A 26,635-nucleotide genomic window follows, 5' to 3' on the forward strand; every position below is an offset into this window, starting at 1 on the left:
TGAGCCAAGTGCTAAGAAGGATCCTGTTACCTCTTCAGCTTCCAACGCCTCCTCTTCCCAGTCCTCTCTCTGATCACTCATCATCACCACCAATCCTGGAGCTCTGAGATTTCTTCCCTTGGGGGTTCCCCTCCCACCATTCCTCTGCACCCAACCCGTCTGGGACACAACTATTAGTCTGCCTGGCGCCTTCATTATACACCTTTAGGCGCCAGGCAAAAGTGTTCCTTTTTAGCCAGACCTTTGGTTGATTAGATTGACATCCTATGCCCTTTTAAAATGTGGTGGCGTTTTTTTTGGAGGGGGGTTATTGGGTTGTAGCTGCTTTTATTTTATGCATTTTGTGGTTTTATATTTTATTCTGTGAACCGCCCTGAGACCTGTGGATATTGTTGTTGTTTAGTCGTTTAGTCGTGTCCGACTCTTCGTGACCCCGGACCAGAGCATGCCAGGCACTCCTGTCTTCCACTGCCTCCCACAGTTGGGTCAAACTCAGGCTGGTAGAACACAGTCCAACCATCTCGGCCTCTGTCGCCCCCTTCTCCTTGTGCCCTCCATCTTTCCCAGCATCAGGGTCTTTTCCAGGGAGTCTTCTCTTCTCAGGAGGTGGCCAAAGTCTTGGAGCCTCAGCTTCAGGATCTGTCCTTCCAGGGAGCACTCAGGGCTGATTTCCTTCAGAATGGATCGGTTGGATCTTCTTGCAGTCCATGGGACTCTCAAGAGTCTCCTCCAACACCAGAATTCACCTGTGGATATAGGACGGTATGTAATTCAATCAATCAATCAATCAATCAATCAATCAATCAATCAAATATTGAGAACTACAGTTTTATTTTTTAAAAGATGGCAGCGTCCAAAAAGCCACAATTAGCTGACCTTAAAGTACCCACCCATGAGCAAAGAAACTTCAGAGCGACTGCAATATGAACTTGCAGTTCCTCCCGAGTTCCATGCTGCCACCCGGGAGCTGAATCAGGCCCCGTTTTCGGTCCCCTTTCCCCCGTCTCTGGCGCCGCTGAGCCCGCGCGGCGGCGGCGGGAGGAGCCAGGGCCGCCCCGGGGGCCGAGCGCCCTTCCTGGGCGGCGCGGGGCGGGGCGGGCTGCGTCTGGCGTTCGCGGAGGTTCCTCCGGCCGCCTCTCTCGGCGCGCCCGCCATGGCCCTGGAGCGCTGGGCAGAGGCGCTGTCCTTCGGCGCCTTCCAACGGGGGCTCCCGCGGGGCGCTGCCTACGGCTACGGCGGGGAGAGCCCCGAGGGGCTGCGCCGGAGGGAGCTCGCCCGCCTGGCAGGTAAGCCGAGTCCCCGGCAGGCAGGCAGGCAGGCGGGCGGGAGGGGGGGGGTTGCAAGCTGGTCGCTCGGCGCCGGACCCCCAGGGGCTGCTTGGGGGCTCAGGTGCCGCTTCGCTCCGTCTCCTTTTCCCTCGGGTGCTTTGGGTGCCCCAGGTGCCGGAGAGGAAGGGGCGCCTCGCGGGGACCCGGGGAAGTTTGGCCCGCTGCGATCCAGTTAAGGAACAAGACCCGGGCTTACTTTGGAGTCAACAAGAAGGACATAGCATATGCGACAGCGGGGAAGTAATTTGTCCTGCTCTCAAATATCCAAGCGGCCGGGGAGTTTTCTCTTAAGCATTAAACAAAAGTGGTGTTTAAAGTACACAAGCAATATCAAGGTAAAGAAACAGTGGAGGTGGAAGCTGCCTTTATAGATTTGTACTGGAAGATTTGTGTCGGTGGTTCCGTGGTGTCTGGTGTCTGCCCTAGAAAGATTCTTTTTGGTCACTGTTTTAGTAATGTTGTAACCAAAGTTGCCTTTACAGGTTTTCACATGTTATATAGCCTTTTTGAAAAAACAGCCAGCTCATACTTGAGTTTGTTTGTTTGTTTGCTTATTTAAATGCATAGATAAACCACTCAATATTTTAAAAAACCTGTTAAGTGGTAGCTCTAATTGGCAGAATCTCTCTTCCCACACCCCACAAAAATGTTCATTTACAGAAGCAATTCAGATGCTAAAGTATATATTATAAAGTACCCCCCATCAGTATTTATTTCTAACCAGGAGCACCAGCAAGACTTTCTGAGCCCAGTTCGTTGCACATGGATTGGGCCCTCTGCTGCACTCCTAAGCAAAAAACAACCAGAATCTGCATAATGCAGATTATTGTATTACACATGTAATATAATGTCTACCAGGCAGAATATCAACAGGTGAAGCTTTCCCCATAATTGCAGTTCCATACTAGAAAAGATTTACCCTGTATAATTTCTGCGTCCTACATACGGTAACTTTTAAAGGTGATGAGAGTCCTGCTGTACTTCAATGTCAACTTTAAAGCATGCAAAAGAGTTCAAGTTTCCTAAGTTGTACATGAGCTATGCTACAGTCTGTAGGTCTTTCTTCAGCAGACCAGGCATTGCAGTTCCGATGAATGGGGGTCAGAAGTGATTTAAGCTTTATAGATGTTCTGTTCAGATGCACATGCTTTGCATAAATCAAAATTCAGTGTTAAAAGATGAGCAACATATTCATTTGTTATGGGTACTCATTAACATTTTATTTGTTTCTTAAATTTCTATACTGCTCTTCATCTGATGATCACAGGGCAGTTTGCAATATAAAAACACAAAAATACATACCATAATGACAAATAAAACAATACCCCCCACCAAGTTTAAAAGGCCATAGATGGTTTAATTAGCCAACGGCCTGGGAAAAGAAAAATGTTTTCACCTGGTGCCAAATATATGTAATGAAATTGTAAGGCAAGACTCCCTTGGGAGAGCATTCCACAAACGGAGCCACCACAGAAAAGGCCCTCTTTTGTGTTGCTTTCCTCTAGACCTTACGGAGCGGGCGCATGAAGAAGGGCCTCAGATGGGTCAGTCCTTGAGGTATTGCAGTCTTCAGCCATAATATATCATAATAACGGCAGCATTTATTCTTCATTTTTGTGAAGGATTTGAAATCCCAGCCAGGAAGCCCACTGGGTGACCTTGCAAAGTTGCTGTCTCTTAGCCAAACCCACCCCACAGATGGGCGGGGTATAAATAATAAATTATTATAATATTATTATTTAGAGGGGGAAAGTGGGATATAAATGCAACAATAGCTTCCATAAATACTCATTTTGGGTTTTTATGCTAGTAGTCTCAAACTACCTGCGAGGACCCTTCCCTTCCCTGACTCATTGGGCATAGCCTGATATGGGCATTCAGAAGCTCATGTGAGAAGATCCCAGATTCCATCCCGTGACTTCTGAGAGGGCTTGGAATGGTTCTGTTTGAAATCCTAGAGAGTATAATGATCAGGTAGCATGCATGCTTGTTCGGGAAATAATTCCATTTATTTATTTCCCAAGCCACCTCCCAAAGGAGTCTGGAGTGGCAGTGCATGAGGAAGACGAAAATCACCCATGTACTAGGCATAGTCTGCATTACATCTCTGTGCATAAAGCGCACCTGTCTCTAGAACTTATGCAGAATACAGGACCACTCTCCACATATAAGCCACCTTTAAGAACACACAAAGAGCACTTAGGCCTATACTTGTGGGTACAGTGGTTAAGAACTTAATTTGTTCTGGAAGTCCGTTCTTAACCTGAAACTGTTCTAAATCTGGGGTACCACTTTAGCTAATGGGGCCTCCCACTGCTGCCTCTGCGCCATTTCTGTTCTCATCCTGAAGCAAAGTTCTTAACCCGAGGCACTATTTCTGGGTTAGCAGAGTCTGTAACCTGAAGCGTCTGTAACCCGAGGTACCACTGTATAGGGCAGTATACAAATTTAATAAATAAAATAATAATAATTAATGCCCTGTCAAATCTAGCAACTTATTTCTCACAATGGCCAACCAGATGGGAGGCATGCAAGGAAGACTTGCGTGCAAGAGCAGCCTTCATAATGGCGGGTGTTTCAATAGTATTTCATAATGACTCCCCACACCCTTAAAGCTGAGGAATAAAATCATATGAGCTGCATTATCATTCAAAGAAGGCTGGGTTATCATTAAAATAAAATGTGGCTGATGTGCTTCAGGCATGTTCTGAGTTGACAAGTCTGCACCATGTTACAATTGTAAGAACTCTGCTTGATGCCATTAATTTATTAGATCTGCTCAGAAACAAATTTAATGCCTCAAGGTGTCATCTACCCATAAAGCTTCTCCCTTAAAGGGAGGACGTTCTGTTGTGTTTTGCACTCTGGCTAGGCAATGTCCTTAATTGCATTTATTAAATGAGTAAAAGAAGAGGCAAGACCATCTTTTAGAAGGAACCCATTTCTTGGGGATGAGTAGTTATTTCTCTGTGCCAAGGATACTCCTCGGGTGGTTGTGGGTGTGAGTGTCTAGGAAATATGGTTGTGGGTGATTTAACAAGGTAGCACATAGCCATTGATCACCGTATACTCCATGAATTTGTCTAATCTTTTGAAGCCACCCAGTCAGTGGCCATCCCTAACTCTTGGTTGTATATTCCATAGTTTAGCTATGTGCTGTGTGAAGAATGTACTTCCTTTCATTTATCTGGAATCTTCCAACATTCAGATTTGTTGGATGGCCCTAAAAGGAGAAAACATTTTCTTTATCCGCTTTTTACACACCATGCATAAATTTATACATCTTTCATGTTGCCCTCCCCTTACTTGCTTTTTCACTAAATGAAAAGGTCCTAAACGTTCGTACTGGAAGCAGTATGCCACTGAATATGAGTTGCTTGGAAATGCAGGAGTTGAAGGAATGCTGTTGTTCTCAAGGGCTGCTTGTGGGTCGGCCACTGTAAGAAGAGTGTTAGACTAACTAGATCAGGGGTCAGCAACCTTTTTCAGCCGTGGGCCGGTCCACTGTCCCTCAGACCATGTGGTGGGCCGGACTATATTTTGAAAGGAAAAAAACCGAACGAATTCCTATGCCCCACAAATAACCTAGAGATGCATTTTAAATAAAAGGACACACTCTACTCATGTAAAAACACGCTGATTCCTGGACCATCCGTGGGCCGGATGGAGAAGGCGATTGGGCCGCATCTGGCCCCCGGGCCTTAGGTTGCCTACCCCTGGACTAGATTGGACTAGATTGGCCTTATCCAGCAGGGCTCATCTTATGTCCTTACGTGTTCTTGGGACGTTGGGAGTTGTGATCCAATATATGGATACCCACATGCACTAAACTAGCCTTTGCCAACCTCATCCCCCCCACCCCCTAATCTTTAGGACTGGTCAGCCTTCCTATACTGGCTGGGGCTAATAGCAGTCATGTTACACAGTATCTGGAGGGCAACCGGTTGGCCAACGCTGCCCTAAACCAAAGGTGTGGATTTGCAGTGCTCTGCCCTCTTCTGCAAAGCTTCACCCTTTATTTCCTATAACCATCGTTTACTGTGATGTCCTTGTTGGCACCCTATGGTTAATGGCACCCTATGGTTAATGCTTGTCTTCTAAACCAGAATCAGAAACCATTCCAAACCCTGAATCACCAGCCATAGTTTTCTGAGTGGGACATCTCAGTATACCGGTAATTAATTCTGGACAGAAATGCAGGAGAAGCAAAGCGTAGGCTGGGGGAAGAGGGAGTGTGCAAGTTTGTGTTTCATTCATACTTCCCAAACCACCTGCCTTCATTGTTTGAGGTTTGATTGAATTGAACATAAGAGTCTTGTGATATCCTGAAGACTAAAATATATACGATGGAACACATTTTTATGCTTTTGTTAATCAAGAGTCACCAAGTAAAGTGACTCCCTTGATAAATTGGTTGATGCAGTACAGTATTAGCTGCTGAATCTACATTGACCCAGCAGCTTGCAGCAGGAGAATGCAAATAGGTGAAACTGTGAAGAACTTATTCATCCTTGAAGCTAGAACAGAAGCTATTTTTCTAGAAAAAGAGGTGCCAGAACTCACTATGAACACCTCCCTTGTTCTCTTATAATTGCAATGGTGCCCACCTGAGAGGTGCCAGAATCAGCAATGGCGCCCGCCCTGTGGAACGCCCTCCCATCAGATGTCAAGGAAATAAACAACTATCTGATCACAAGGACAGGCAGCCCTGTTTAGGGAAATTTTTAATGTCTGATGTTTATCACATTATTATTATCATTATCATTATTATCATTATCATCATCAATTCTGTTGGGAGCCACTGTTGGGAAACCCAGCCAGATGGGTGGGCTATAAATAAATAAATTATTATTATTATTATTATTATTATTATTATTATTATTATTATTATTAAGTTTCAGCTATGTTCCCTATGTTTTTAGCTGCTCTTGTTTTTATCTGTAAGCTGCCTTAAGTCCCTGTCAGGAAAAAAATGAGGGATATAAATATCTATATAATGCTACTAGTAATAATCCCTTCTGGATCAGGCCAAGGGCCTGTGGTGGCCAGCGAGACAGGAGCAGGCGCAAGGGCATCTTGTTTGCAGAGACCTGCTCCCACTGATCCTCAAGGAATTGCTGCTGCCCATTGGAGTGATAGAAACAGTTCTAAAGTGTGCGTCTAGAGCAAGATGGCTGCAACTGTGACCTCATTGTTAACGGTGGCTATGGCAATTGTACCAGTGACATCATGAAAGTAGACTTACCGTACAACATCTAGTTTTCTCCTTTGCTTGGTTATAGAAAAGTGTCTGATTACTCATTTATTTTTATCATTTACAATTTTAATGATTACTACATCTTTCAGTAAATGTGTTACAGTTTGTTTTGAGTAGCCTCTTGGGGAAGTGGCAGTCCAATCCATTTTCTGATTCAAGTCACCTGAGGGTTCTATGGCACACTGGTTGAAAACCTAGGCCTTACACCATCATAATGGTTGCCCCTTCCCCATCATTGGTAGCTAATAATGTGAAGTGGAGTGTTGAAATGCAAAATGTTATGACATCACAAACATAGCATGAGTGTATCTGTACATTTTGAATGCAGTTGCTATAAATTCTCTCAGATTTTTGTGCTTTGGGAAGAATTTAATTTCTTGTATGAACCAACTTCCACTTAAATTGAGTGTTCTAAATTACTTCCAGCATGCTTTTTTGTCATCATAGACTCCATTCTATTTTAGCAGAGACATTTATTTTGGCATTTTGGGTGACAGAGTAGTTAACAACAGTCTTTTGTTTGAAATCAAACCTTATTATGTCTTCTTAGCAAGAAAATATTATAAATTACTTCCTAAACAAGCCTGCTTTTATAGTTTAGGAAGATTGCCAGAACTGTGTTTCAATATGCAAGTCTTCACATGCAGATAGAATCGAAAACAAACCACTTCCATCTAAGCAAGTTGTACTCACCTTTTCAATTTAAGTGTTGCTAATTAACTTCTACACATATGTTCAGATCAAATTGGTGTGCGTGGTTCACTTTTACACGCTCTAAAACTAGATGTTTTCAAGTGCAAAAGTAAGAACAGCCTCTGCCCCACTTGTTCCTGTCTGGGCATGCCTCCTGTGAGCAAGTGATTCTGTTTACAGGGGGAGTGACTGAATTCTCAGCCAATCTCTCTACTGACTGCTTCATGTGCATTGAGAAATAAATAACATCATTAGTGACTACTGTGATCCTAAAGTGGGGGGAGCCAACGGTCCCCTCCAGATGTTTTGCACCACAATTCCCATCTGCTCCAGCCGATATAGATAAATGGTCAAGGATAATGGGAGTTGTAGTCCACAATATTTGACGGTGCCACACTGGCCTCCTCTGCCCTAAAGTGCCCACCAAGGCCAGGCAGTCTCCTTTCTGAGAGGGTGTCTTGAGAGTACATGAGCCATTAATCATTTATTTCCCATATTACACTGAGCAGCAGGGGCATCACGACCTGTTTTGCCATGCCATCGCAGTGTCCTTTACCTGGGTTGCATGGCAGCGCCCACAAAGTGGCAGCAACAATGGCAGCTTCTGGCGAGATCTTGCTGCTGGCGGTGGGATGCCCCTGGGGGGCGCTGCTTATTGGGCTTTTGCCACCCGAGGCAGCTGCCTCACCCTGTCCCGTGGATGGCCCAGCCCTGCTCAGCAGTTGTCTTCTGGCACAGAGCTTGGGAATGCTAACCGAATGACTAAAACAAACTCAGATATGTAGATAGGGTGGTAAAGGTAAAGGTAAAGGGACCTCTGACCATTAGGTCCAGTCGTGGCCGACTCTGGAGTTGCAGTGCTCATCTCGCTTTACTGGCCAAGGGAACTGGCGTCATGTGGCCAACATGACTAAACTGCTTCTGGCGAACCATAACCAGTGCACGGAAACTTCCCACTGGAGCGGTACCTATTTATCTACTTGCACTTTGACGTGCTTTCGAACTGCTAGGTTGGCAGGAGCAGGGACCGAGCAATGGGAGCTCACCCCATCACGGGGATTCGAACTGTTGACCTTCTGATCAGCAAGTCCTAGACTCTGTGGTTTAACCCACAGCGCCTCCCACGTCCTTGATAGGGTGGTAGTGTAGACTTAAATATTAAATTTAAAAACCCATTAGCAATTTCTTGGTACTACTGAAGGGACAGCAATGGGAAGAGTTAAACATTTGTAAAATATCAGCCCTAGGGTGGTGGTATGTTAATCTTATTGTCCTCAGGCCAAGGAACTGGAGACTCTTAGACTATATATTGAATTCCTGAGCTGATGTTTAAAAGGAGACAGAAACATGATCTTGGTTATCAGCACAAATTTAATAGTTTATGATTTACTGTGGTAGAAATCACATCAGTATAGAGAAAAGGCACAGGTCTCTAGGCTGCTGGATGAATGCTCTGTACTTTGAATTAAGCCTGAAGTGGGTAAATTCCTCCCACATCACTATGGTGTGAACTGGATGACCCTACATGCCAGTCAAAGTCCACATTGTGCCATGCAACTGTTGCTCTTACGTTCAGGATCAGTAGTTTGTATGGCCCTCGGGGTGATGTGGATGACAGCATTGCATCCAGCTGTTTTGCTTTTATCATTGAATGCATTGCAGCTTTGGATGTTGGGACAGGTCCCTATCTGAGAATGTGCAGAACTCCATGTCAAAATCTTTGGAAATAAGTGCTTTTAACACAGGCTGAATTTAGTTATAATGTCAATCTATAGTTTAGAACCCAAATCATGGTCTTAGTTTCCTTAGAGTACATGAACACCATGTTCTAGAGCTATGTGTCTTTTTGTTTTCCATATTTTTGGAATAACTATGACTTGTCAGTTGAGAGAATGGCTGGTGTGTTGAATCTGGCTGTAATCAGCAAAGCTGCTCAATGACATGGATATTGGAAGCCATATTGTACAGTGGTCCCTCTCTGGATACATAATCTTTGGGCTGTGAAAGCGGCAAACCTGGAAGTATTTTTCTGGGTTTCGCTGCTTGGGCAGAAGCCAACTTTATTATGAAATCTTCTGACCTGTCTTGAGAATAGAGTGGATCCTAAGAATACCCAAGCCAGCCACCTCTGGGTATAGAAAGCAGCTCTTTATTACAACTCTCACCTTACACTTCCTGGTATTACCTGAGTGGTATTGCCTGGATGACTATAGTAGTGAGCTTCTTAAAAAAACAATAAAACTTTGTTTCAAGTGATTTTATTCTGCACTGACTGAAAAGATATTTTGAAAATTCATTGATTTTCAGATTTCCAGCTTTTATAGCATGGTAGTTCAGTGAGTGATACATTTTTGCCTGTTTCATTGTAGGAATTACGTACCTTGACCACGCAGGCACAGCACTCTTCCCACAGAGTTTACTAAAAGCCTTCACTGATGACCTCAATGAAAATGTTTACGGTAAGGAGAAATCAAGCAGGTGGGGTAAATCTTTGCTCCCTCTCTTTGGCATTGTTAAAGTTTCCAGAATTTAAAGCTGGGCTGAAATTTGCGACCTCTTGGCATGGTTCCATTCATTGCCAGCAAAAGTGGGGAGTATTTTTTGTAGCCTTTGCAAAGCTGGCAAAAAATCTATGGGATTGATTGATATCAATTCTGTGCACTGCCATAATCCACTAACTGTGGCTTTATAGTAATGGCCTTCACATGTATTCAACTGACGTGGGTTTCAGTTGCAAAGAAACTTCTTTTAGAATTGTAATTATTTTCACTAAATCTCTTTATAGGAAGCTGCTTGCTTGTTAACTAGTTGCTTTGGAAAACTGTTGTAAAGAGCTTCAAGGCACAGCAGTGAAATATAAAATGAATGTTATATTTAATCACATTTATAGGAGTTTTTTAAGGTAGTGCTTGGCAAAAAGATGAAATGTCTTGTTTATGAGTCTTGAACGTCTCTCTTGCCTCTTAGGGAACCCTCACAGCCAGAATATCAGCAGCAAATTGACAAGTGATACAATTGAACATGTTCGATACAGGTAGAGTGGTCTTCATTTTATAAACCCAATGTTGTACATATTTCACGTTTGCCTTGGGTCTTTAGTTTCGCTATAACCACTTCTTGTTGCCATTTATTGTATTGCCTCACTGCTAGAAATGCCAAGTTTCAAAGTATCATTAAGTGAGTGAGAGTGTGTGTGTGTGTGTGTGTCTATTACTGTATTTTAAGAAGTTGTAATTTACTGTATTTCATAGTATCATAGATTTGTAGAGTTGGAAGATAACCCAGGGTCATCTAGCCCAACCCCCTGCAATGAAGGAATCTCAGCTAGAGCATCCATGACAGATGGCCATCTCCTCTCTGCTTAAAAACCTCCAATTAAGTACAGACCACAACCTCACGAGGGAGTACATTCCTCTATCTAACAGCTCTTGCTGTCAGAAAGTTCTTTCTGATGTTTAGTTGGAATCTCCTTCCTTGTAACTTGAATCCCTTGGTTTGTATCATAACCTCCTGAGTGGGAGAAAACAAACTTGTTCCATGAGACAGCCCTTCAGATATTTGAAGACGGCCATCATATCTCCTCTCAGTCTCCCCTTTTCCAGGCTAAACATACCCAGCTCCTTCAACTGTTCCTCACAAGGCTTGGTTTCCAGACCCCTGATCATTTTTCACCCACCTCTGCACATATTCCAGCTTGTCAATATCCTTCTTTAATTGTGACATCCAGAACTGGACACAGTATTCCAGGTGGGGGCCACACCTTTATTTTAATTTTAAATTTTTTTTGTAAACTGCCCTGGAAACTTTGCTGAGGGGCAGCATGTACATATATTAAATTGTAAAAGTGGTAAATTAAGCTTACCCAAAGTGGATCACTGTTACGATAGAAATGAGTGGATATGATGTTCATTTCAAACAGCTCAGTTTCATGTATGTGTGTGATTTTTAGCCTCTGCTTAGATCACCTATATCTCCTCCTCCCTTTCTGGTATAAACTGAGGGCCAAACGGGGCATGAAATGACATGTACTGTAAATAGGAATGGAAGAGAATTTTGCTTGGTCTGCAGATTAAAGCAAAGTGACCTAATTTGCAGTTCCTGTACATGGATTAGAAAGCAGGTAACAATCACATTCTCTAAGTTTTACAATGCAGTTTTGGTTCAAAACCATATAAAATTGTACAAATATATATATATATATATATATATATATATATTAGAAGGAAATGAAGAGAAAAGCAAACAAATAGCTCAGGCGGTAGAGCGTGAGACTCTTAATCTCAGGATTGTGGGTTTCAACCCCACATTGGACTAGATGACTCTTGGGTACCTTCCAATTCTACAATTCTATGATTCTATAAAATATGCATTGGGGGGGTATACATACAGTTCATACGTGGGTTTTGTTTTTTTGGGGTGGCTTCTTTAAAAAATGAAACCTGTAGAAAATGGGACAGATGCAAAATGGATGGAACAGAAATAGGCTGATCCATCCACTCCTGTCAGTGCACCGTTTCCAAACAATTTTTGTTTTTACTTTAAAGTTCTCATCCCAACTTGCCTCTGGTTGCCAACTAGAACAACCCTTTTACCCATTCCCACATATTTTTGCTTCAAAGTTAAGTCTCCCTAAACTCAGCAGAACTTTTTTTAGGAAGCATTCTTGGAAGCAGAGCCAAAACATATTAAGTAGCAAAAAAGATTGATTAACGTTGGTGCCCTATTTTCCTAGAAGTCATTGCTGGTTTTGAGATGACTCTTCTGTATTGAAATTTCCCTGGTTTTCCTCTGAAATGTTAGCAAAGTCTGTCTCAAAACAGTGTTGTAACTGGTAAAATACATGAAAATCTCATTTGACCTTTAGTACGCAGTAAGAAACATCCGATGCAGTACCTGCTTAGTATTGATTTGTCCTTTTGAAAGGTCACTAACTGGAGACTGTTCAGATGAATGAAACTAGAGCACTCTACTGTGCTCAGTGCATCTGTTTAAAAGCCCAGAGTCAAAGTTTTGATGGACTGAATTGCTTGTGCTTGTTTAGAGATCTCTTGTAGTTTGCCTAATTAATTCCCTGATCCCATATTTCAATGCAACATATTTGTGTAAACAAATCAGATGCTGCAGAGCATAAGTCTGAACCGCTATTTACAATGCAGTCTCTCTCATCTGGACTTTCACTACATTAATGACAGAATGTGGATCTGTGAGGTGCATACTAAAAGCTAGTGTAGCAACTAAGAGAACGAGCTGTGTGTTGGGAGGTTCTGGTTTGTTTGTTTAGAGATTTACACCCTGCCCTTCAACTCAATGTTTCTCAATGTGGCTTATTCCACACCCCGTAAACCTCACTCACTCTTTCTCTCAGCAGTCCTTAGTCCTCTGGCTGATGGATGTGGCTACAACACACTTCCCTTCCATTCTGCATTTCCAGGGGGCAACTGGCAGTTGGAGACAAGTGTTCTTTTTGGCAGGGAGGGAGGGAGGAAATTCCTTGAAGCTGCTCTTTCTCTAACCAGTAGATGTGTCCAAGTTGGTCCACACCTTGTTCTTCATAGTGTTCTAATCTTATTACAACCAGCAGCTCCCAGTGTGAGTGCCCAAGCCCTGCCCTTTCACTTTAAGCCGGTACTTAAAGAAGCAGTGCTCTGGCTTGCAGCTGGGTTCCCCAGTGTTGATGAGTGGCTCTCAGCTGTGTGCTTTGTCAGGAGCATCCCAGGAGAAAGGGAGAAAGGCCTTTAACTTCAGTGGGAGGTCATCATCATTGCATCCCACCCACAGCTTCCTAAGGCCACTCATCGGGCTTTTCTTGAGCAGTACATGGACATGTTTAGTGGCTGGGATATCCTGTGTATATTGCAAGATGTGTAAATTTTTTTTTTAGAGTTTCCATTAGTAGAGATGCAGCAAAATACTGTCTGGCATATTTAAGTTAAAACAAGCGAACTTAAAAAAAGTTCCCTTTCCTTGGAAGTCCTGAACGTTCTCCTTTTGTGTAGAGCAATACTGCCGTCTGGGGTGAACCAAAGCCACAACTTCATTAACTTAACACCAAATAGGTTTATAAACTGGTTGCACGTGAAACACATTGAGATGGAATCCAACTTGGATGCTTGTCAACCAAAGCTGAGAGGGAGGGAGTGTGAGGAAGAGGCTGGTGGAAGTTGGATATGGCTGTCCTTTGCCGCCCTTCAGCAGCAGAACTTTGACTTTCCCTCTCTAGATTGAGTGCTGTTTCCCTTAGGGCTTTTAAGGAGAGCCCTTGTATTTTGAGGATCATCCAATTTCTTCACAAAGCCCAAGTCCCCCTGCTACCAGCTGCTGGGGCCAGGCAGCATATGGCTTGTCCAGCCCCACTGCCAAACCAAAGCAATGCCTGACTGCTCTGTAATCATGGGGGCATGGAGCTGAATGTAATTTCATGTCCCTGCAAGGTGAACAACCCTCTTGAAATAGCTTAGGCTGCCGGACCCTGAAATGAGGCACCATTCTAAGCTGCAGAGCTTTCTGAATTGTCATCTTGCATAAATGAACTTCCATGGACACTTGGCCCCCCACAAGACATGTTCTACCAGGAAAAGTGAGCAGATTACCTGCATGCCTGGAAACTGCTGGGTATACCCACTGATGATGTTCCTTGCTTGGCAGATGCCATTTCCCCCTTTCCTTTTTGCAAAAGTCATTATTGCCTAACTGCACCCCAATTACATCCATTGGGTGTAACACTCTGTTAGCAGTGAGGGATGGGAAATCTGCCCAGAACATGTCATTCTTGCCAGACAGCTGTTTAGCTGTGTGCCTTTTTCTCATGTGATACTCTATTGCCCGGCCCAGTAGTGAAAACAACACTTTTATATAGAAATATAATAAAAAGCTCCTATGCCAGAAAGGTGTGACATGTAGCTGCAGTAATGGAAGCAATTTCTGATCAGTGCTAGAGCAAATATTCATTTTCATGTTTTTTGCCATCCACTATTTTGAATGGTGTTGTGAATCAGCGTGCTCTAGTGAGCCAGGTAATGCTTTGTTGTTGTTGTTTAGTCGTTTAGTCGTGTCCCGACTCTTCGTGACCCCATGGACCAGAGCACACCTGTCTTCCGCTGCCTCCCGCAGTTTAGTCAACCTCATGTTGGTAGCTTCAAGAACACTGTCCAACCATCTTGTCCTCTGTCGTCCCCTTCTCCTTGTGTCCTCCATCTTTCCCAACATCAGGGTCTTTCCCAGGGAGTCTCCTCTTCTTATGAGGTAGCCAAAGTATTGGAGCCTCAGCTTCTGGATCTGTCCTTCCAGTGAACACTCAGGGCTGATTTCCTTCAGAATGGATAGGTTTGATCTTCTTGCAGTCCATGGGACTCTCAAGAGTCTCCTCCAGCACCATAATTCAAAAGCATCAATTCTTCGGCAATCATCCTTCCTTATGGTCCAGCTCTCACTTCCATAATGCTTGCTAATGTACTAAAATGCAAATATTGTTTGCTCTCCTCCCTTTTAAAAAGCTAGCTGCTTTACAGAAAACATAAGAATGTAAAAAAAAAAAAAATAGAGGGAGAATATATCTTTAAATACTTTGGTGGTTGTTGCCATGTTGATATGAGAGATCAGGAGAACGACAAAGGGACATGGTTTTATTGGACTTACTCCTTTGGTGCCAAAGTGGTGGCCCATATTATGGGGCAGAGCTGCCTTCCTGCCATCACAGCCCTGATCTTGCCACCACCCAATTCATCTTCACTCAGGTAAACTGCAGCAAACCTGTTACCAAACCTGGCACAAGAAACTTCCCTCCGATTAATTTCAGTGGGAAGAAAAAAGGGAAGCATAACTGCCCCTTCATCTCCAATGCTGCACATGCTGCCAAGACAGAGTGGATATGAGTGGAAACTTGGGATGTTGAAGAAATTCTCCAGATGTATAAATTTTCATTTATGAAAAATTGTATTCCATTTAAAAGGATTTCTAAACTTCTTAATATTTAAAACTCTCCAAAGAGTATATGGAAATAAAACTTAAGAAAAATAAAACATACAAATATATACAAGCATAGCAATAAAACTCAACTATAAAAACAAAAAACAAAAACCCCCAAAATGAGAATAGTTCCTAAAATTAACTTTTTCCAGCTCTGAGCAAAATTTCATGTCCCTGCAAGGTGAACAACCCTCTTGAAATAGCGTAGGCTGCCGGACCCTGCAATGGGGCGCCATTCTAAGCTGCAGAGCAGGGGTAGGAGACCTAAGGCCCATGGGCTGGATGTGGCCCAATCGCCTTCGCAATCCGGCCCATGGACGGTCCAGGAATCAGCGTGTTTATACATGAGTAGAATGTGTGCTTTTATTTAAAATGCATCTCTGGGTATTGGTGGGGCATAGGAATTCTTTCATTTTTTCCCTTCAAAATATAGTCTGGCCCACCACATGGTCAGAGGGATGGTGGACCGGCCCACGGCTGAAAAAGGTTGCTGACCCCTGCTGCAGAGCTTAGACTTAGTTTAGGCAAATCTATGCATCATTTTTTGTGTACAATAAAACAGTATTGGGGGAAAGTGTTTAATGGCAACTGTACAGGTCCCGATTGCAAAATAGTTTTGTACAGTACTTTTTCTGGGGGTACTCAAGCATACGCAGTACCAGCGCCTCCCCCCTCCGTGTTGAAAGTGTGGCACTTACAGTAACAACTTAATGGTGAGTACCTGCAGCTTTTTTTTTCTTAGAATAAAGCACTGCTTTTGTACTAAATAAATCAAAACGAGGTTTGCAAGGAATTGATCTGAACTAGAGTAATTTAAAAGAAGAAGAAAGAGTGAGAACAATTAACAGCTCTATGTAAAAATGAAGTTCTTTGGGCTTCAGAGAGATAATTGCAATATAAAAATAGCATGTCTGAATTTCTGCAGAGTAAGCTGGAACACTGCTGACTGCCAGTCTCCAACCTCCTGACTGTTCTATCTATGGCTCTGCCCGTTAAGGGAATGGAGTGGCAGGATGCACGGGTTCACATCACCAGTTACTCTCCATCCAGTGCGCTTCCACTGCTAATTTTTGAAGCCACATTCACACATCCTTTTCCTGTCAGTCCTGCAGTTTCTTGGAAAATACTGGATGCGTTTTCACCCCTCAAATCAACTTCAGTTGGATTAGAAAACTGTTTGTGGTTTGCTTTAAAAAAGTATTTGGGTTGCAACCAGATCTGTCTGTGGAAAGGGGTGAGTGGGAGCTGCCTTTACTGTCCGTCCTCATTTTGGTGTTGCTCCCCCACAAAAAAATGCTCATATAGGGGGGTGGAAAGAGCCTGGCAGCAGCCATGGCTGGCTCATTCTGGGACCTCTGTGGCCTCTTTGTGGAGCCTGGAAAGTACCCTCAAACTCCCACCTCCATTGCTCTCACCACTCATACAGTCCAGCAGAACAAGCAGGACAGGACCAGAAGAACACAATTGCCACTCTGAATCACATGCCTTAGTTTAGAATCATAAAACTGTAGAGCTGGAAGAGACCCTGACGATCATCTAGTCATTCTAGTGCAATGCAGGAATATGCAGCTGGCCCATATGACCAGCTGAGCTAAATAAACTGATGCACATGAAAGAGGTATGATACTATCAACAGGGTGTTGTCGTGAAATGAAAGGGGATCTGTTCTGTTTTGAGCGATGGCCTCAGCAGTAGGGAGTCTTACTGATATTTTGAATCTGCAGTCAGAGGGGACCCTTTGCAGAGTAACTCCCTCTGCCCCTTCTGGCTCTCCATGTGGGATAAGCCTCATATACATAAGCCAATGTGGGCAATGCTTTTCTAAATCTCCACCAAGTCTGATAGTGTAAAACTGGAAGAGTATTTTCTGATTTGGGCCAGTTAAGCTGCACAGTGTTTGCACAGCAGGATCCTTTCAGGTGGCTAATGTGCTGCGTGTCAGAACAATCCCCATTGTAATTATGAGAACAAAAACCTTCTCATTATTTGCTCCATTAATCTGTTGTAGAGGAATGAGGCATAAATAAGCTTCCACTGAACTAACCATATTTCTTGATTCCTCCATCTAGAAATGTTGTAACAGAGATATCTTTGATCCAAGCAAAAATGGAAGGGTTGAACTGATGCTTAGGTCTAATTCCTGTGCTTGGGTCTTATCACACCTTATGTTAAATGTCCGCCCTGCAGTTGTAAGTGGCAGGATGGATCGGGAGCCGCTCTGGGGTGTGTGCTGTTTGGGTTTGAGTCCCAGGTGCTCCCACTCTCGCTTTTCTTTTCTCTCCCCCAAGCATGAAAAACAGGTGTGTGCTGAGGCTTGAACTCTTGTTTGCAGTTTCCCAGCCTTGTGCCCTATGAGTGTGCCACTGTGATTGTGCAAGTGTTGATAGTAGGTCTCTCTGTGTGTTGTGTGCATATTGGGATACAAGTTATATGGCAGGGAAGTGACCAGATGAGTGAAACGTAAGTCTGGCTCCGTCCCTGATGGATGGCTGTGATGTATGTGCAAGCCACACTGCAGTACGTGTCCTTCATTTCTATGCTAGCTTTTAATTTTCTTTTTTGGCATTTCAGACAACTCCAAACAACTTGAAACAATAAAAGTTACATTCAGTTAGACACATAATTTCTTATACTTGTCTAAACATAAGGCATAATATCTTAGATTACAAAGATCTTGATCCTGAGCTAACAATCAAAGCTGTGACTCTATCCAAACAGCTTCCATTTGCCTGAGGCAGTTTACAGGAGACAGAGAATTAATATCTCCATTCTCTTCAGTAGCTTGAAAACAAAGAGCTCTCACACAAGATGCCTACAGATTAGCATATGCATAGACCTGTCATGCAATCCTTTTCATGTGATTTAAACACCTTATGCCTGAGCCAAAAAGATACAGCCCTACTTAATAATTAACCTGTTAGGTTTTCTTCAGCTTCAATGGAAATTTCCAGTCATGCTTTACCAGTACAATACGGGGGCATTATATATTTATTTTCCATTCCAATGTACATTAAATAATTATGCTTAATAGAGCCTGATGATGTTGCCAGCTAGCCACACAGGAAGCTTTTGGGGGGACTCTCCCTTGCTTGCTCATGGCCACGCTGAGCTGCCGCCGCCACCAAAAACAGTAAGTGGCCTTTTTCACAGCAGATGGCATCATTTCCGGTCCCCCCCCAGTCTGCTTGGGAAATACCATATAAGTTCTTTCCCATGTAACTTTCACACAGCAACATGCTCTGTTCTCTGCATGCAGGTGCTTGACAACATTGCAGTTGTCAATACACTATATGAACTTGAAATTGGATGCTTAATTTATAGTTTAGGAACGAAACAATTTTATTCTTCTTGTGTTTTTATGACAGTGCTCTGTGTTCCTTGTCAAAGTTCACCCTGTCTCCTCAAACTCCTATGCTGGCATTTGTAAGGCTTCCTCCCCCCTTTCTCATCCAGTTTGGAGATTTGTCTAGCGGACTTGGGATCAGAATGTCTTTGTATTTAATTGCTATGTAGTGATGTGGTCTTAGTCTATGTCCTCTGACACCTTCTCCAGCATTAGATCAAACTACCCATTTGGGTTGCTGAACTGTTTTCTTTCCTGCAGCAGTGTCACCCCAGGTCAAAGAGATTTTGCAGTGCATTGAAAGTCAAGCTCCTATTTGATAGGGGAAATGAAATGTATGTATTCCCCACAGGCAATGATGATGCCATTGGGCAACTTTGTAAAAACCACTACTTGGTGCAGCGGACAGAATTAGCAAGGTTTCCAGGACACAAGAGGCAAGAAAAATATTATAGTAGTATAAAATAGTGGAGGGAAAAGACATTTTCCATGATGCTGTGTTTCCCTTCTCTTTTTTCAGGATACTGCAGCACTTCAATACATCTGTAGAAGACTACACAGTCATCTTCACTTCAGGCAGCACAGCGGCACTCAAACTTGTTGCAGAGGCCTTCCCTTGGGTTCCTGAAACAGCAGAGGATCCTGGCAGCCGCTTTTGCTACCTCACTGATAACCACACATCTGTGGTGGGCATGAGAGCAATCGCTGATGCAATGAATGTATTGTCAGTTCCAGTGAAACCAAAGGATCTACTGTCGGGGACAGATGACTTGGTGGCTGGAGGGAACAGCTGCAAAACACCTCACTTGTTCTGCTATCCTGCTCAGAGCAATTTTTCAGGGACTAGATATCCTCTTGCATGGATAGAACAGATAAAATCTGGGCAGCTCTGCCCCATCGAGGTCCAAGGGAAATGGAGTGTGCTCTTGGATGCGGCATCTTACGTCAGCACTTCTCCGTTAGACTTAAGCCTTCATCAAGCAGACTTTGTGCCTCTGTCATTCTATAAGATGTTTGGATTCCCCACTGGTCTAGGCGCACTGCTGGTGAAGAATGGAGCTGCTGCTTGCCTGAGGAAAGTCTATTTTGGAGGGGGAACTGCAGCTGCCTACCTTGCAGGAGAGGATTTCTACTTACCTAAAAAATCAGTGGCTGAGAGGTAAAACACAATCTCCTTAATAAAACTCCTGTTACCTAGGTTCTAGAATAATGTTCCATCAGACCTGAGGCACTGACGGAACCATACAGGTCCCGTGTCTTGATGGTGGGGATTGTTCTGTCTGAAATTTACTTTGAAAATATACTTTTAATAAGTGGTGGTGCAGCTTCACATGGGGTTTATGTTGAGTCACACTAAATGCCAAGGAATTAAAAATGCACTGAAAAATATATTAAGCCTTCCAAATCCACACCAACTAAATCTCAAAAGTGTGTGACTAGGTGTTCCATTTAGACATCCGAATTCCAGCTTATGCAAAGTTACTAGTAGCAAAAAGGCAATTTAAGATGTTCAGTATCAATCATGTTTCACTTGAGATGCTTCCGGTCCCACCCCACCCACCCCTGGCACTTAAATTATTAAGCATTTTAGTGTGTTTTCTTAATTTGCTGGGTCCTTCTGTGATGTTGCATTTAACTAATAAGATATAAAAGAGCACTCCCAGTGATAATTATCTGTTTTAATAAGTGATCTGGTTCACTTCTACATAATATGAGTCCATATTAGACATGTTAACTTAAATCAGAAATAAAAATACTTCAATTAGAAATATTGTGCTGCAGGATTCTGATAGCCATTCTGAAATTTCCCATACTTTAAATAAATGTGCTTACAGTCACAAAATTTCAACTAGGGCTGATCTGAAGTCTAGCCTGGCCAAATTATCAGAGGTTTTAGGGACAGTGGTGTCACTTGTTTGAGTGAGAGGTAGCAGGGGGTCATAGAATATGGGACAGGCTCTACCCCTCCCCAATCCCTGTCAACAGCGCTGTGTCATCACGTAACATCATTTCCTGGAATATTTGAAACTGTAAATTCACTGAGTACCCTCTCACCTGAAATACTTTCCTCCTGCCTCTGCCCCAAATAATTGGAAAAGGGTTCTAGGAAGGCAGATGGGAGGTGGTTTTGCCAAACTGTGGGAAACACTGTATTAAGGTAGCTGTGTAAGCTGAAGTCTGTCTTTAAACCCAACTAACTTCCAACTCTTTGTCTCATTGTTTTTTTAAAAAGGGTACTGCATTTTTCCATAAGAGGAAAAGGTCAGGGAATATACACAGTAGCTTTTTTCAGTGAATAAGGTTTTGCTCTTGTGATATTTCAGGTGTATAGCATACTAGCATAATATTGTACCGGGGAGTCTGATGGCATCAGCTACTGTTTGGTGGTTGATGCCTTCTTGGTAGATGGGTCTGTCTGGACTGCAGTGGATGGTATAGTTGCAGACGTAAAGGTCAGAGGGGGCACTGACATCTGATACTACCAGTTGCATAATCTGTTCTGTAGAACCTTCCTACCTCATACTGTAAGGATAAAACAAGCAGTCTTTCAATATTGCTCTGGATTCCTTGGATGAAAGGAAGGATATAAAGTAAATACACTTATTGATTGAGGTGTTCATTCCTGGTTGTTTTCTGTGCCATCAGTCTAGGAGGCTGATCATCTTGTTTCTTTAAGTAAGTAAGTTTTTTGAGAGTAAATGTGCTTCTCAGTTTGTTGCAGCATTATTCTTCCTAACCAGAGGCAAAATGACCATGTTTTGGTGCCAATCATCTTATCAGATCTGCTTTTCATTGCTTGATACAAGTATATGAAAATATGGGTATGCATCCTATGTAAGAGTTGTAAGTGCCATAAAACTACCTCCAGAAATGGGAGCTTGAATTATCTAGAAATGTGTTTTTTGGGATCCAGAAATAAAGAGGTGAAAGGATGTTAGGCCTGCTTGGGTCACAGGCATTTGTGCTGCAATAAATTAACTAGGGGCTTGTCCACTTATTTATTCAATTTATTTCTGCTTGTCCCATGCTTTCTAGGCACAGGTCCAAGTGGTGTTGCCAAGGCCACTTGCCCTTAGAAAACCTGCTCTTTAGCACTAAATCGGAACAAGCAGCAATCTGTGGAAAACCTGATTGCCATTTGTTCCAATTCAGTGCTAAACTGCAGGTTTTCCCAGGGGAAAGTACTGGGCCAAACGGACGTGTGGACAAGCCCTGGTTGAAAATGAGGAGGCATCTGATGTGCCTCTGTGAGTGTCACAGATCTGGAAGTACCTCTTTCCATTCAGTCTCCTCTAGGGTTTGTTAATTCTTCTGTGCCTTTGCATTTGAAAGTTGTTGCAGAGACACAGCAGTATTGCTCGCCTTCACAAGATGATTCCTGTTGATCTCTGTGAAGTTCAGTATTTGGGGCTTCCCTGTTTTGCATTCAGTACAAAGGGCAGCCAACTGTTCACCCCGCCCTCCCTCCCACCCTCCCTGCCCTCCCGCCCACCCTTAGTACCATCACGACCTTTTTCTGATTGTTTGTACAATATATTGATGTGTCAGTGTGCCCCTCAGTCCTGTGTTTGAATAATTAGGTCAACTGGATAATCTTAGTTAATTATAAACCCTTGCTCTACTACGAAAACCAATATTGGTGACATTCAGACAAAAGCTGCAATCCTGTGCTTACATCAGGCTTCCTCAACCTTGGCCCTCCAGATGTTTTTGGCCTACAACTCTCATGATCCCTAGCTAGCAGGACCAGTGATCAGGGATGATGGGAATTGTAGTCTCAAAACATCTGGAGGGCTGAGGTTGAGGAAGCCTGGCTTAGATATTCATGCTCGGTTCCATTGAGGTCAATACTTCTTTGTACACAGAAGGCAGCACAGAATTTACAGCCAGGATTGCTTATGAATTCCAAAGCCCATCCAAAATATAACCTCGTTACCTGCTCTTAGGAAAGGGTCAATGTATGGAAAGGGACAGTGAGATTCAGGACCTTTTCTTTTGGGGGTCCCTGACTTTGGAAACTTTCCCTAGGGAGGCCTTCTAGCTGTTAAAAAGAACCTTCTAAACAGGAATGTCTTAACGTACCTGAAGAGCTGTCACATGGCAGGTGGAGCACGTTTGTTTTCGCCTGCTGTGGAGGGAAGGACTTGTACCAATGGATTCAAGTTACAAGAAAGGAGAGTCCGACTAAACATCAGAAAGAGCTTCCTGACAGTAAGAGCTGTTCAACAGTGGAACGGATCCCCTGGAAAGTGGTGGACACTTTTTCCTTGGAGGTTTTTAAGCAGAGATTGAATGGTCATCTGTCATGTATGGTTCAGTTGCAGGGGTTGGAACAGATGAGTGTCAAGGTCCCTTCCAATTTTACAATTCTGTGATTCTATGATTTCTGGCAGGGTAGGAAGAGGGAGCACGGTTACTGCGCTCCATATTTAGTTTGGGTTTTAGAATCTTCTGTGTTAGAATAATTCTCCATTGTGTTTATTGAAATAGTGGTTACACCTCTTTAAGCCAAATAGGCTGCTTAAAAGGGGAATTGTTTTTTATAATGCCCTCCTGGTGGGAGAGCAAGACAGACTCTTCCCACCCACCGGATGTGCATATTCTCTGAGACATGCATATAAAGCCATAGCATTTGAATAGGGTGCCAGGGCATAAAATGCAAAACACATAGGCATACAAATCAGGAATGACTTGTAGAATCCATGAATCCATGAACAGTGAGTTTTGGGCCTGTGAGCACTGCGGTTTTTTGCCTTTTCAATTTTTATTCTCACACATGGAGAATTTAACATACGCACTTTATTTCCCATCATTTTCTGGGGAAAATATCAGGCTTCATTCAATCATTACTGAAGACACCATCAAACAGAATGATTATTTGTGGCCCTTGTTAACTATCTAAAGAACTGTGATGTTCTTAAGAGAAGAAATTAAGTTCCTGAGCACAATTTCTTGAAATACACATGACTACGGAGCATGGTACATTGTTCTCTCTGACAGTAAAATGGAGTAGACTGAGAGATTGCCTCACAATGCTGGTGCCTTACACATGTGACCTAATGCATTCTCAGCATTGCTACTTGTGCCACATTTGTCACCAGTGTGTGGCAGTTAGAGATATTATGCAGAGAATGTTAATAGATATATATATATTTTTCTCCCAGAACAGTTTGCCCAACAGTCCAGCTTGGCATTGTCCCCTGTGAATGTTGCAAGCAAGGGCTTTTAGATGATGGTGTCAGAGTGACCTAGAGCTGTAACACAGGACGTTCTGAGTGAATGTGCAATATATGCTTAGTGTAAGATAAGAAATTACATGTCAGACAAGGATGTGGTGATCCTTTGGTTCATGACATGGTTCATGACACGTGAGTGCTGTAGACCCTGGTTTCCACACCATAGACCTCCAGTACTTTGCCTCTTTGGCACATATACACTTTTGTAAATATGTACACTCCTATGTTTAGGAATTGGTACATTGTTTAGAACCTGAGACTATGTCTGGGATGGTTCTATGTGTTTACTGGATAAATGTGTGGAAACTGGAAGCAGTGGCGTAGCGTGGAGGGTGCAGGGGGGGCCGGCCGCACCGGGCGCAACATCTGGGGGTTAGGGTTAGGGGGCGCAAATCCACGGGTTAGGGGGCGCAAATTACTTGCCTTGCCCCGGGTGCTGACAACCCACGCTACGCCACTGACTGGAAGAGCTCTTAAAATATATGTTAATTTTTTATTGTTGGATAATCTAACCTGGAATGCTTCCTAATGTAAGCATTTACATTTGACTGTGGATTATGGCCCCCAAAATGATACAGGACGCTTAGGAAATGAATTGATGTGTGCATTCCATCACCCATTCTCTGCATTGAAATGATTGTGGCAGAGGATACGGAGGACCTCTTTTGAGAACTTTCGAGACTCTGAATCAGAGTGATGGATTGTTACTTTTATTTGCAGATACATTGTTTATTAATTAATTGTTTACCGGGCAACATTTGGATTGTTTTTCTTACCAACAGTGGCAATGTTTCACTCAAAGCAACTAAATTTTTAAATTCATGGGGTGTGAGGTATGTTATGCTCCTTTTTTCAAATGAATCTTCCCCAGATGGGGGGGAATGATAGTTTTTAATGGTTTTGAATCAAGACCTCCATTCACATGGCAGGAATTGAAATGTATTTGGGAGCTATTACAGCATATTTAATAAATTACATTCTAAAAAAGATGTGGAGGTAAGAAGTGACAAGGAAGGCTGTGTTCTAAAATCTTGTAATGAGGAAAGAGTTTATATGTTTATCTTAGTATGACTTTGTGGAGCAGAATATGTTGGTAAAATAAATCACTTTAGCAGCTTGCCTTAAATCCATTTACAATGAAAATTGGGGCAAAAATCACTGGAGAAACTTTTTTTATTATGCTGCAGAGTTCTCAGGAACAAGACTAATTCCAACACAGGCATTTTTGATTAGGAAACTGAAGTGATGCAATTTCCCCCTTCTAGTAGGTATGAAAAGCCTGTTTGAAGAATATATTGCTACTCAGAACATTTCTGGACTATTCTTGTTTCCCTCCCTCTGCCCACTTAAAATATTGCTTCCCTTACTTTGTATGCAAGGTGTTATTGAAATGGCTGGAGGTGTATTTTGTGATGCTAATATAGCTGCCCTCCTGCATTACCTGTGTCTCCTTAGAATGTGAAACCTTTGGCTTTATGAGGTAGAGGGGAAAGAGCTGTTGTTGAAATCCCCTTTCAGCCGGTGGCGTCCGGTGGAATTTTTCATAGGGGAACAGTTAGGGTTGTAGAGTTGAGGACCCCAAGGAATCTCCACTCAAGCATCCCTGGCAGATGCCTGAAAACCTTCCGTCTCCCAAGGAAGTCCATTCCCCAGCCGGTCAGTCTGCCCATTCCTAGCACCTTGCAGAAAGAAAAAGAAAAATGGCTTTGCTTTGTTTTTTTCAAAAACACAACCCCAGGTGGAAGGGTGGATTCCAACCTCCCACTAAAAAAAACATTTTAAACAACCCTGCTTTCTTCATCATCTCCCTTTCTATGATTGTGTTGTTAGCTGTTGAATGTTGCTGCTGTTCTTTCAGGTTCTGGCAGATTGGGACTAGGTCAGGGGTCAGCAAACTTTTGCAGTATCCCTCAGACCTTGTGGGGGGCCGGACTGTATTTTGAAAAAATTTAATGAACAAATTCCTATGCCCCACAAATAACCTAGAGGTGCTTTTTAAATAAAAGGATACATTCTACTCATGTAAAAACACGCAGATTCCCAGACCGTCTGTGGGCTGGACTGAGAAGGCAATTGGGCCGCATCCAGCCCCCGGGCCTTAGGTTGCCTTCCCCTGGGCTAGGTGGTTGTTTTATTAAAACACCATGCTTTCAAAAGACACGCACAAACACGGAGGCTGAAGGTGAGGAGGGAGGAAGTGAGCTATGAAGGTCCCAGGGTTCTTGTCTTCCACTCCCACCCCATAGGCTTTCTGACTGCTCTTCCTTTAAAATGAAGGGGAAGGGGCTGCAGTTCTGCTTCAAGCAGCCCCTTCCTGCTCTTGCATGTGCATTGCTGTGCAGGGTCATGCAGTTTTGCAGCCTTTGCGGAGGTAATCAGAGAGACAGACAAACACAGAGATGCGCATGCACACTTGGTCGTAGCCAGGATTTTTGTTAGGGGGACAGGCCTTTTGTTGGGGGGGGGGCAGAACCTCAGCTATGTATTTTAATAGATTTTTATTGATTTTTATTGATTTTGGGGCTTCCTGCTTCCCTGGCTATGCCCATGCCCATGCACACACAGACACACACACACACACACGGAGCTGGGAGCATTAAGGGGGCTAGGCTAGTCCCACTAGTTGATGGACTGCACACCGTTGCTTTCAGCCCTTAAAGTTCACTGTATTTCTATGGACAAATGTCACAAGATGTTATGCATTTATTTACATACAATCTTCTGCCAAACTACCCATTTTTTATATACTAAAACAAACAAATGCAGATTTTCCCAGGCAGATTGATGGAATTTACTGGCATAGACTTTTTTT

At 43.2% G+C, this 26,635-nt stretch overlaps 1 protein-coding gene across 2 annotated transcripts in view; it reads left to right on the forward strand.

Moving 5' to 3' along the window:
* Nucleotides 1-1,031: 1,031 nt before the first annotated feature.
* MOCOS (molybdenum cofactor sulfurase) overlaps nt 1,032-26,635 on the forward strand; it is a 237,680-nt gene continuing 212,076 nt past the window's right edge. The window contains exons 1-4 of one of the 2 annotated variants that reach the window (XM_083473195.1): nt 1,032-1,286; nt 9,648-9,737; nt 10,246-10,312; nt 19,107-19,745. In XM_083473195.1, coding sequence (XP_083329321.1) covers nt 1,154-1,286; nt 9,648-9,737; nt 10,246-10,312; nt 19,107-19,745 — 929 coding nt within the window. In that variant the 5' untranslated portion in view covers nt 1,032-1,153. The remainder of the gene's footprint in view (nt 1,287-9,647; nt 9,738-10,245; nt 10,313-19,106; nt 19,746-26,635) is intronic. The other variant, XR_014518738.1, reaches the window with a different exon arrangement.

This window comes from Podarcis liolepis, assembly GCF_965112155.1.
Source record: "Podarcis liolepis genome assembly, chromosome: 13".
NCBI classification, from domain to species: domain Eukaryota; kingdom Metazoa; phylum Chordata; class Lepidosauria; order Squamata; family Lacertidae; genus Podarcis; species Podarcis liolepis.